Source organism: Penaeus monodon, unplaced genomic scaffold (assembly GCF_015228065.2).
Source record: "Penaeus monodon isolate SGIC_2016 unplaced genomic scaffold, NSTDA_Pmon_1 PmonScaffold_882, whole genome shotgun sequence".
In the NCBI taxonomy this organism is placed as follows: Eukaryota; Metazoa; Arthropoda; class Malacostraca; order Decapoda; family Penaeidae; genus Penaeus; species Penaeus monodon.
The window spans coordinates 12,574-24,651 of NW_023664126.1; the positions used below are offsets into that span (position 1 = coordinate 12,574).

Here is a 12,078-nt window from a genome sequence, read left to right on the forward strand (position 1 = left end):
AGTAGTGTTGAGGGGAGTGTTATGGAGAGGTGGGCAAAAAGGCTGAAGGTATTAATAAGGGGGTGGGGGGGTTGATTTTTTTTGGAGGTTGTGGGGTAGAGGTTTTTGTTGAGCATGCGGGAAAAGAGTGGAAATGTTCCTTAAGGGTTGATTGTTGGCTACTGTACTAGTAGGCATGATGGGGGGTGTTATTGCTTTTGGGACCGTGGTCCGTTGGGGCTATTTGAAAAAGGGGCAAGCCTCATTCCCCCTAATAGTGGGGTATGTTTTCTCTCCCCTGGAAAAGCCTTTTATTTTGGGGATAATGGTTAATTTTAAAAGCAAGAAAATGGGGCTAGACTCAAAGGTCATGTAGCATTAGTTATTTTTGGGGAAGGGTGGTTATTTATGATTAGTTGTCTAACTGGGCAAGGAAATTTTGTGAGTGAAAGGGTTAGGGTCGGGTGTGGAAAGGGAGTTAGTTTAATAAAGGAATTATGTTTTTGAGGAAAAAATGGGTTTGTTGAGCAAAAGGGGTGGGATTCTAAAAGGATGTCGATATTTGGGGAGGTTGAAGGGGGGTAGATGGGGAAAGCAAGGTCGGGTTTTTTTCAAAAAGGGGCAGATAATAGGGTGTAGGGATTGAAAGGGGGAACATTACAGAAGGAACATAGGTGGATCGATTGTGACTCAATAAGGTGTGTTAGACGGATGTGGCCAATACGTAGCGGGCGAGAGCCGTCTCCCAAAGTCTTTTTCCCATGAAATGGGCTGACCGGAGGATTGATGTTTTTTCGAATGTAATTTTTAGTGCGGAGCTTGACCAAAAAATTGCCATCGTTTATCAAGAAGGTCTTAAAATGTGGGTAATAAACCGTGGTGGGGTATGTGAGAAGCGTGGTTGGTATGATGTGGACAAAAGGGTGCGTGCAGTGTACTGCCTGTTCATTGCCGGGATTCCAAAATGGCTGGGCACCCCCAAAATTTTATTGTTTTATGGCGTGTGGACAGGTAGAACAACCATTCTGGATCTTACAACAAAGGTTGGTGGTGGGGTATTGATTTTTTGAAGGGTTAATGATTACGGGGGTCATAAAAATTGTAAAAAAGGAAAGGAAAATGAGTATATTGTTTTTTTAAACAAAAAGGGTGCATAAATTCTGTGTAAAGGGCACTGGATTCAGGGGGAAGGGAGTATTTGAAAGTACAGTTGGGAAGATTACTGCAAAAACCCGCACCGGGGGTGGGTTTGGACCACGTATATACATGAATACTAGAGGATGATTGGGGACAGGTCAAGGAAATGTGGAGAAGGACAGTAGGAGGGGTATTTTATTTTGGGGGGGTCGGGGAAACAAAGAGCAAAAATGGGGGTGGGTATGAGCCATGGAGGGACGGGAAAGGACAGAGTGGGGGAGGTTGGAATGGGGAAAGGGAATGTGGGGAGGGTATCCTGCGTGTTGGAAAGGAGAGGGGATCGTGGGGATGAAGCTAAGGTAAAAAAGTAGGGGTTGTGGGATATTTTTGTTTATGGGGGAAAATTTGGGGGAAAACGAAATGCATCGGAGAGGAGAGGGGACGACGTCGAGATAAGATGGTATGCCCGATTTATGTCGGCTCTAACTGGGGGAGCGAAAGGCGCCTAGTGCTAAGCGAAGACCACAGTGATGGATTTTCAAGATGGGCAAAGAGAAGTTGAGGCAAGGAGTGATATGGCATCCCTAAACAAGGGGGGAGGGATCAAAGAAAAAGAAATGAAAGGGGAGTTTTGCGATCTGAGCCCCATGATATTGGGGGAGAGTTTTTTTAAGATTCCCAAGACGGCGGAGAGCTTTTTCTTTAATGTGTAGAAAATGGTCTCCCCCAGGACAGTTTTTTGGGGTCAAAAATGACACCCAGGAATTTGCCGAGGAACGGGATTGGAGTGGAGTCCATATAAAAAAGGGGGGGTAGAGAACCTACCGTTAGCGAGAGAAAAAAATGGGAAAGATTTAGAGGAAAAAGCGGAAGCCATGGTTTTTTTGGCCCAGGGAAAATACTGATGAATTGCAGATTTAAGAAAATTTGGGAGGTTTGGTAGGGATTCCAGAGCATGATGGTTTTTAAAACATCAACTATAGTGATGACCGGGCTCCCCGGGGGTAAAAAATGAACAAAAATCATTAACGCAAGAAGGAAAAAGTGGTACTGAGCCCACTGCCTTTTGGGACCTTTGTTTGGGGGAAAAAAAGATATGTGGGGAAGCGATTTTTAAACCGGAAAGTGCGTTGGGGGGAGGAGACTTTATAAGACACCCCTGTTTTTTCCCTATGCCAAAAAGGACAAAATTTTTGGAGGATAAAGGTACCGCCATGTCTATCATTCTTTTTCTAAAAAAAAAAAATGCTGTACGGGTTCATGGCGGCAAATGCGAGTAATATTGTCTCAAAATGAGCAAGGGGTCCCTGTGCTTCTGGGACGGGGAAACCGAAATTGGGGGGGGAAAAGAAGATTGTGGATTTTAGATCCACATTAAACGAATTCACCATTCGCTCCATAGTTTGCCAAACACTGTTAGTGGGGATGGGGGGATAGTCTTTAGGAAGGGTACCCGATTTTTGGGTTTTTAGGAAAGGGGAAAATAAAACTTCTCCCAATTAGAAAGGAAAAATTTTCCCGATGTCCAAATGTGGTTTTAAATTTTTTAAAAGGAAGGAATGAGGAAAATGGGAGTTCCGGGGCTCGGTAGTGAAACCGTCAGGGCCTTTATGATGTTACGGGAGATTGTAGGGCAGCAATGAGTTCAGAGGAAAAAATGGGGCATTATAGGCTCATCAAGGGTGGGGGGAAGATAATGGGGGTACGTTTTTCTGGTGGTCTTAATGAAGAGAAGTGTGAAGATTGAGAACCACTACTGACCTGCTGAAAAAATCACCCATTCATTAGCGACTTGGAGGGGATCAGAAAAGAGGGGATTTCGAATAGGAGGACGGGGGAGGATGGGGGGGTGTTTGCCTGATGTTTATGGGTTCGGCGCCAAAAATTTAGATAGATGTAGAGGGTTTTAATTTTAGAACATAAATTTTGCCACTATTTTTTTTACTTTCCGGATTGCGCGGAGTTGGCAAAGCTCTTTTAAAGGAGTAAAGGGGGATATTGATTTTGGGGTACCCTTTGACGGTAACGTTCCGGCTGCACGTTTTAAACGAAGTGCTTTAGTGCAAACAGAATTCCACCCTGGAACACTTTGGAGGGATAGGGGCTTTTTAGGTTCGAGGGATAGCTGTATGTGGGGAGCTCTTTAAGACTGTAATTGAAATTTTTTGTATCTTTCTGTGGAAAATAGGGAGGATGGGGGGGGGTATGAATAGCAAGATGAAATGAATTGCCATCAGCTCTATCAAAACCCCACGTGGGGATTAGGAGTGGGGACGTATGAAGTAGGAGAAAGGAGAAATGGAAAGTGGGCACAAGGAAGTGGTCTAAAACTGACCCGTGGGAAAACTAAGAAAAGAAGGGGAGCATAGAGCGGGTCAATGATGAAAAAAATTGCGTGCGTGTATCAAAGTGGTGGGGGATCCCGAATTTTTTATGTAAGGTCAGCTGTGGAAGGAAACGCTCTAGAGATCGGCCTCGGAGTTTGTGATAGAACACCCCATAAAGTGTGGCGGCGTTAAAATCCCACTATGATGAAAGTGGTTGAAATTGGGAAAAATTGATTTTTTAAAAACAAAAAAGCAATGGGGGGGGATGGGGGGAAGTAACGATACAGTGATCCCAAAATGAAGGAAGATACCCGGATAAATTGCAAGGGGCATTTGGGTTTTAAAGGGGGGTGTGACATAAGGTGTTTTCTGTTGATAGTATGGATGAACATAAAGGGAATTGGGGGGAACAAAATGAAATTGGGGATTGGGATTGGGGGAGTTTTTTAGAAAAGGGTTGGGGTTTTGGGGGCGGGGGGGATGGGGTTTTGTTGGGAGGGGGGGGGTTGGGTGTAGGGGGATTCGTTAGGAGGGAGGGGTACGCAGTTACTTGAGTGTGGAAGGGGCAGGAGTTTAAGATTTTAGGTTTTATGCCTTTTTCCTTAGGGTTTTTGAATATTTTTTAATGGTTTCTTCTAGGATTGGTTTGGGGGTTTTGGGGGATTAATTTCTTTTTGAGGGGGGGAGAGAGGACTGGTTCTCAACAAAGGGGTAAGGAGGTGGAGGTGATTGTGTGGTAGGGAAGAGGGGTGGAACGTTTTTTTCTGTCTGTTAGGGTATGCGAGGAGGGAGAGGGGAAGGTATTGGGGTTGTGGTGGTGATTAAATACTTAGTAAATTGGATGTCCCGGATTTGGATGGCAAAAGATTTGACTGGGGAAGGGGGAGGTAGAAGAGGGGGGGGTTTAGATGTAGGGGGGGTGGGTTTGGAGAATTGGTAAAATGACATATTATGGAGTAGGGTAAAAGAGAACCACGTCGGGTCTTTTTTGTCTGGCTTCAAAGTGTGTGTCCCGTTTTTAAACTGAAGTTTTCTACCCCAACTCAAATTTTTAGGTGGGCGCCCCCATAAAATACATTTGGGGGCCGCCCCGTTGGCACTGTCGTGTTGGCAGGGCATTAATGGGTATGGCCAGTTGGGCACATAGTGGCACTGGCTGGGGGAACGGGAATGTTTGGGTGGGGGGTCCTAGACGCCAACAATTTTTTTGGGACTGACGTGGAGGAGGTTGGTAGGGACGCACAGGAGGGATTCTCCTCCTAATAGACGTTAAAGGGGGTCTGCTACGGAAGGGATTTTGGCTATTTAGTGGGTTTCTTTTGATTACCTCTGGGGGAATGGAGTAGTTTTACTGACGTTGCATCATAGTCTTGAGAAGGCAGTAGGTCTTCTCCACAATCACCAATCTTTGTCATAGATTGGGGAATTTTTTGGGAATTTAAAAAGGTTTCCCGTGCAAAGTATTTTAGGGGTTTGGATTGGGTTCTGCAAGGTGGGGGGGACCATATATTCGGTTTTTTTTTGTTAATGCTATGGCTTGGTTTTCGGTGTTACTGTGACAAGACGGGGGCGGTCGGTCGGGTACGGGGGCTTTACCTACTTGTTTTTTGGGAATTTTGGAAGAAAGGTTTTTGTCAGAGTAGGGAGCTGTGGGGGGGATCACGAAAAAACGGTCCCATTTGGCTGCGCTGAAAGGGTATTCAATATGTTGTAGTGATAGGGGAGTCGAAGGCGGGTGCTGACAAAGGGTAGTGTTAGGAGATAGTGTTTTGGGGGGGGTGGGCAATAAGGCTGAAGGTATTAATTGGGGGGATGGGGGGTTGATTTGGAGGTTGTGGGGGTAAGGTGATAAAATTAGCGTGTGGGGGAAATGGAAAGGGTTTCCCTTAAGGATTGGTTGTTGGGGTACTGTACTAGTAGGCTTGTGAGGGGGTTTTGTTGCAGTGTTCGGGGCCCTGGTAAAAGGGGACCTGGGGTCAGGGAAACGGATGGGTTTTACATCTTTTGGGGGTATTTTGATAAAGGGGGAAGCCCATTGCCCCAATAGTGGGGTAGGTTTTCTTTTTGGGCCCTGGGGAAGCCTGGGTTAGTTGGGGAAAAAAACGTCCACCCCTCAGGGTCCCCCTTTAGGGGTAAGGGGTAGGGACAAAACAGGGGAAAACCGTCCCATGCTCCCCCCAGGCTGTTCAGGCTGGGCACAAAGTCGCCTTTCATCCTTTCAGCACGGGTCTCACACCTTTTGGAGGTGGATACAGAAAAGGGTTTTTGGGGAGGGAGAAACGAAAGGGGGGAAGGAAAAAAAAAGACCATGCAAAATTATTTTTATCGGGGGTGAGTCCCAAGGTGGGGATTCCCCCCATTGGGGGCCCTCTCCGCCCCCCTAAACCCCCCCCCCCAACAACGGGCAAGGGTTTGGGGGGTTTCAATAAAAACGTTTTTTACTTTCTCTGGTTTTAACCTGCCTTTTTCCCCCCTCTTCAAAGTCTCACATCTCTTCCCTCTACCCTGACCTCTCCTTTTCCAGTGAATAAAAAAAAAATAGTCTTGTTAAATCTGAAACTACAAAAAAATCTGGGATAGATCCCCTTCAGACAGAAATTGGTTAAAAAAAAAAATCCTTTTTTTCTTTGTCTAGGGCGTTGAAATGTAAAAATTTTTTGGAAATATTGCTGTGATGGGTCTTAATTTTGGGTTTCTCTTGTTAACCTTTTGTAGTTTACAAAAAAATTAAAATTTGTCCCTGCCAGGGAAATTGAAATATCAAATAATCTCTACTTCATGCTTAAAAATCCATATTTTTTAAGTCTTTTAAATATAAATTCACTTCTTTTAAAAAAGGTTTTTTAAAAAGCCCTATGCCTCGCCAAAAATTTATTCGCTTCCAACGTGGCCCTTTTCTGAAAAAGTGAACCGTCCAAGAACTTTTCGGATATCCTTGTCTTAACAGTGGTGCTCTGTTGGATCCCGCAGCTGTTGGGAGAGAATTACAAAGGTATTTATTGGTATTAAAAACTTTTTAAAAAAAAGGGTTATAAACAATTTTTGAAAAACTTTTTACCAAAAACTATTTAAATATCATGTATTGACAAAGAACCAGGATATATTTGAACACTTACCTGACTGAGAGACAGCTTCAATGGAGTTACCCTCCACAACAAACTCATCCTTCTGCTTGGGAGAAGCAGTGATGGTAACTCCTGTTTGCATGTCAACTCTACGGATGTACTTCTGACCCAAGAAGTTACGGATTTCAACAGACTGATTGTTATTGGAGATGACACAGTTGATGGGGAAATGAGCATATACTGCACGCATCTTGTATTGGAAACCCTGAAAGAAACAAGAATTTTATCAAAAGTTTGTTTGGGGAACAAGTAAAGCATGGTTCTTCCCCACAGAAGTAATGACAACTGAAGAGGTTAGTGTGTGTAATGTTTGACTGCAGCTCTGAACTATTTGTCACTGATCAAAAATTTAAAGCAAATGTTGCATCTTATGATTTTGATAACAAACCTGAAGAGTCTGGCAGTGATAAATAAATTATAGTAGTAGTAGTAAAATAAATAAATAAAATTCGACAGAATCCTCACCCTCAAGTAAACAAAATATAATTTGTATTTTTGTTATCTTTGCATAGATCTAGTACATTTGGTACGCAAAACATTTCTACAAAAATACCAAATATTTGATGACTGAGACCAAGACTGGTTTATCAGAATATTAGCTCTGAGAAGGAATCATGTTCACAACTTCGAAAGTGTGAGAAAGAATTTTAATGCTACAATAAAGTTTTCCCAAGACAAGCCTGCACCGCATTACCAACTTGAAAAACACCAACATTTCCCTCTTAACCCACTGGCAACAAGTAACATGATATGATGCCATGGTGGATCATCCTAAACAAAGGGCAAAATCTTGTCAGGTAAGGAACCTACCTCCCAACTAATAAGATCTCACATGAATTACCATAAGCTGGACAACTACCAGGTACTTAGTACCATGCACTAGTAAGTATTCATTACACACTGAAAAAACTAACCTCTCATTGGGTAAAATAGAAATGAAGATAGAATAATAACTTTCTTAATTTCTTGTACATTTCCATATTGTGAAAGTAATTATCAATTTCCTTTACTCCTCCCTCTCCCACATCAACTTTTTAACAAGAATTGGTAGACTACTGGGATGAATACATCACTGACATCCAGTGCATCACCACCAAAGCAGACTTTTGCAAGTAGGAGATGGTGCAAAATGCAGCATAACACCATTAAAAGACCAAGAAGTCATGCAAGTGACTTTTCCTAATATGCATGAGCAAAATTTAAGTTTCCTGTACTCTCTCCACCCACCTTTTGAGAGTGCAATAGCCACCTAAAGACAAAATATGGCAAAATTGGAAAAACTGATGTTCCTCATCTGTAGTAATGAAGAGCAATCATTCAAATTCCCAAATCCACCAGTCAATTAGCACTTACAGAAGCACTACTTGCAAAAGCAAAATTATATTAACTTAAATAAATCCCCCTTTTCCTTGTGTATAATTTTTCTATTTATACAGTTCTTACTATTAGGTCTGCCCTTGATATCTGGCTACCCATCAAGACCAAAGGAAGTTACAAAATTGATTTGGACAGAATGTAGGTGCTACAGCTAAAGAAAAAATGGCTTTCAAGCACTAAACTAATAAATTATTGTGAATAACTGACCAGAGAAATGCCTACTAGTTGGTATTTAACCCATTGCCTCCAGGAACTTACCCACTGTCTTGTTTTGTGAAACAGGTTTACACATGGATAGCTCCACAAGTGCTCAGTCACCAAGGAATTGTCATTTTATCATTATATATATATATATATATTATATATATATATATATATATATATATATATATATATATATTTTATATATATATATATATTTTTTTTTTTTACAAATGCAGTCAATATCAATATATTATTACTAACATTATGATTATAATTATGTTATGAACAATAATAGTTTATGGAATAAACTTTTTCAAAATCAAGGGAAACAGAAAACAGGCACGTTAGGCAAGACTACCGAGGACTTGTGAATGAGTAAATATAAAAAATAAAAACTCAGTGGGCATGGCATGCAATGTACATGCCATCCCTGGTGGCATTAGGTTATGATGAAAATAAAGTGAAAATACTTACAACTGTCACACCTTAACCATGTTGGTAATGTGTGTGCACACAGTGCGCAAAAGCAGCTACTTCCTTGCGCTTGCCAAACCATTTCTCAACATTAACAATGGTTTTCCCTTGGGAGTCTTCCTTACCTAGAATAAAAAAGAATGGCGATTAACCAAAATCTTTTACATAAATTATATAATATAATTTGCAAAACTATAAAAAATGCAAAAAAGCAATTCAAGTTACCTATAACTTTCAAGCTCTGTAGATTCAAAAAACTATAGTTCTCTGTTGGCCTGGAAAAGAGCAAAACCATACTTACATGGAAGTTCAGCTTCAGCATTTGGAATGAGCGTGTGAGAGTACCACGGGGGCCTTTCACCGTCACAACACGGTTACGTATCTTGAATTCCACATCCTTGGGGAAACCACCTTCTGGCTGGTATTGATGGTCTTCATGGTGACCCTGCCGGCAGAATTAATGAAATGTTAAACTCTCCTACACTTGAGATTCAATGGTTATAGTCAGTAGCATGATGCATTTTCCCCAAGATATTCTGTGTATTAATCCATTTGTTTGCACTGTTAACCTAACACTCTAAAATAGAGGGAACCATGCAAGTGATGTGGCCTTCCTACTTTACATCCAGCTCAGCCAATTAATTTTCATTTGACAAGAGCCTAGCTCTTACTGGTTGAACACTTGACAGTAAGAGGTCTGAGCACTAACTTGCCAGAAATACATAAAATGTTTGTGAACATAGCTAGAGAAGACATTTTAAAATGCTTGATTTCTAGGTCTATGGACTTTGGTGAATTAGTGCTCATCTTACTTTGCATAGATTTTTAAAATACCTACTACCTAAAACTTCAAAAACACAATCACCAATGCTTTCTCAACTAGAAGGCTACTGGCTGTGCTGCTAAATGCTCACAGAGCTTTTGCTATCTGTAAATCTATTGATAAATAAACTTCAACAGCGATGGGGATAAATTTGTGATACACACATTAATGCATAGATACCTTTTACCTTCATAACCAAGGCTCTGCTGTGATTATTAATAAAGGACTAATTATTTACAGGAAGAATTGTATAAGCCAAAGACCTCAACAGGCCCATTTATTGTGTATAAAGGTGTATTATTGCCAAATAACTATCAACCAAATATCAGGGTATTCATGGGGTGAAACCATGCAGAAACATAGCATGGTAATTTTTGACAGAATGGATGCATTTGCCAGAAAAAAACCCTCAACAACCTAAGTTGCTGGACTAGGCATGCCCTTTCTGTTTAAGGAGAAAATTTCCTTTATCTGTTGCATTTCTGTTTGTGTCTGCAGATTATTTCTTATGCCAACAACTGCAACTTTCAGTCCTCTACAATAATATTGCCTTCAATTGCTCTACCTTTGGATTCATTTTGCAAGATTAACCCAAACCACAAAATAATGTGTTGGTTAAGGTTTGCTAAGTCCCTATAGTTAACCTCTCAATGATGGTATCAAATCTCTGCCTACAGTGACTTCTGGCAATCGTCCTGTTGTTTGGTCCAGGTGTCCGCTACACGTAGCGGAACCTTCCACTTGAAGTGCTCTAGCACGTTGCGATGCCTACAGCTGTAACCAGCATAAGGAGTTAATTTGTTACGAGCTATAGATGTGGCCTGGCAGATATGGGTTAATGTTATTGAGTATGATGTGTAAAGATAGAGAGAAATGGACACTATTCTCCGAGTGTAAGAACTACCACGAAATGACTTATCATTTTGCAGTAGAGTACTTATTGAGGGGGTATGGGGGCTTGCCCCTGTCTATGGCTAAGTGGAAGGTAGGTAAGGTTGGGTTTTTTGTTTTTGGGTTCACATACCATGGCTTTGGGACTATCTCTGAAAGGTGCATAGCTCTCGGTAACAGATACTGCCCTATTACACCACCCAACACAACCTTATGGGCACTACTAGGAATACACAATTCACTGCATGAACCTTAGGCCTTCCAAATCTAGAGCCTTTGTGATAATTCTATACAGTACAGCTGTGAGGTTATTTCCTGGTCTTATACCCTTATCTGTATCAATGGCATTCATATCTGCATTTCCCCAACTCTGGGATCCTACCCAATTGTTGTGGACTTGCTCTCCATCAGGCATTTATCATGACCTAATTTCTTCACTCCTTTAGTTCTTATATATCTATGCAGATTTCATATCAGTGCGGTGTTTATCCCCCTCTCTTTTAGTGTACTTTGATTTTCCCACTTTAGTGCAATAACTATAAATCTTTATCATTTACTTTCCTATTTAATTTGTGACCTAATAATCATAACCTTAGTAAATGCACAAAAAGTAATTAAAGTGCAGATGATCAGCAGATCCCATATTTAAAAAAATCCATATTCGAAGATGTAATTGTTCACCACTGCTGTCTGGTCAAGAGAGATGTAGTTTTCTAAGAAATAAGCAATACTTTTTCTCGGGGCTTCGCCTAAAAATGATTTTTTTCTCCGTTAAATTATAACAAATGTAACCGTGGTAATATACAAATGCAATTAAGAATTCGGATGATGAACATACTAAACATGCACGAGTTATTTCTTCCCAACGACTTTTACTTATTCTACCTTTCTCTCGACTTCTAACACTGAAGAAGTTGTAAACAATAAGTAGTTCATGGAAAAATAAACACTAAATAATCGTAATATCACCGAAAGATTTCGTTCCCAACATCCAAATCTCTAGACGTTTGTTTACACCGTCCAGCGGCAGCACCATACCATTCACTTTCTTTTATATCACTATTTCACAACATATCTAACAATTACCACTCTGAGTATACTGTGCAACACTTGGTCTTCCGTATATAATACTTTTTATTTCAAGATACGAACGGATGATGGTGGTAAATCAAGATAAATCTCGAAATCCCCAAGTCCTAACCTCAGCGGTGGAGAAACACAAATGGAAAGACTCAAGGCGGGCACATCTGAGAAATTTTCAATTTCGATATTATTTTTTTTTATGTCAGTTTTCAGCAATTAAACTATATTAACATTACGCTAATTTTTAAGATATGATTATTTTATTTCTAATATACGACCAAGTATGTAAATAGATTTAATTTATGTTATTTAGCAAATGCTGCATACGGCATTTGTTCTTCCGAATTCTGAATGTTAAATATTTGCTTCTTCTAACCGATAATAATATTGATTGTGATAGATATATTTTTGATTTTTCTATAAATCCCTGTTGACCAGAAATAAAAGTAAAATTATAATATAGAGGCGGTATTCTTTTTAATCAACACTTCAGAATATAAATAAAGGTTACGTATCGGTTATTTTTTCATGTAATATAAGAAAAACAAACAAATATAGTGTGACTTAAATAATTATGATAATTAGAAAGAATATGAATAGAAAGGTGTGTTATAAGCATCGTGATCCTCACAGTTATAAAATCGAAGACAAAAAACAC

At 40.4% G+C, this 12,078-nt stretch overlaps 1 protein-coding gene across 1 annotated transcript; it reads right to left on the reverse strand.

Annotated features, from left to right (window-relative positions):
- Positions 1-5,356: 5,356 nt before the first annotated feature.
- On the reverse strand, positions 5,357-8,643 carry LOC119571954 (60S ribosomal protein L9-like). The gene is made up of 6 exons (XM_037919018.1): positions 8,635-8,643; positions 7,796-7,817; positions 7,410-7,468; positions 6,560-6,773; positions 6,355-6,413; positions 5,357-5,413 (listed from the first exon to the last, which is right to left on the reverse strand). Exons 1-6 carry the CDS (start codon positions 8,641-8,643, stop codon positions 5,357-5,359), a joined length of 420 nt encoding a protein of 139 aa, XP_037774946.1.
- Positions 8,644-12,078: the final 3,435 nt, after the last annotated feature.

What these genes read in the sequence shown, in the direction of transcription:
- LOC119571954 (XM_037919018.1), bottom strand. An exon ending in GGCTATTGCACTCTCAAAAG is followed by an intron (nt 7,469 to 7,795) that starts GTGGGTGGAGAG and finishes TAGTTTTTTCAG; the next exon opens with TGTGTAATGAATACTTACTA. An exon ending in ATCCGAAAAGTTCTTGGACG is followed by an intron (nt 5,414 to 6,354) that starts GTTCACTTTTTC and finishes CCCTGACCCCAG; the next exon opens with GTCCCCTTTTACCAGGGCCC.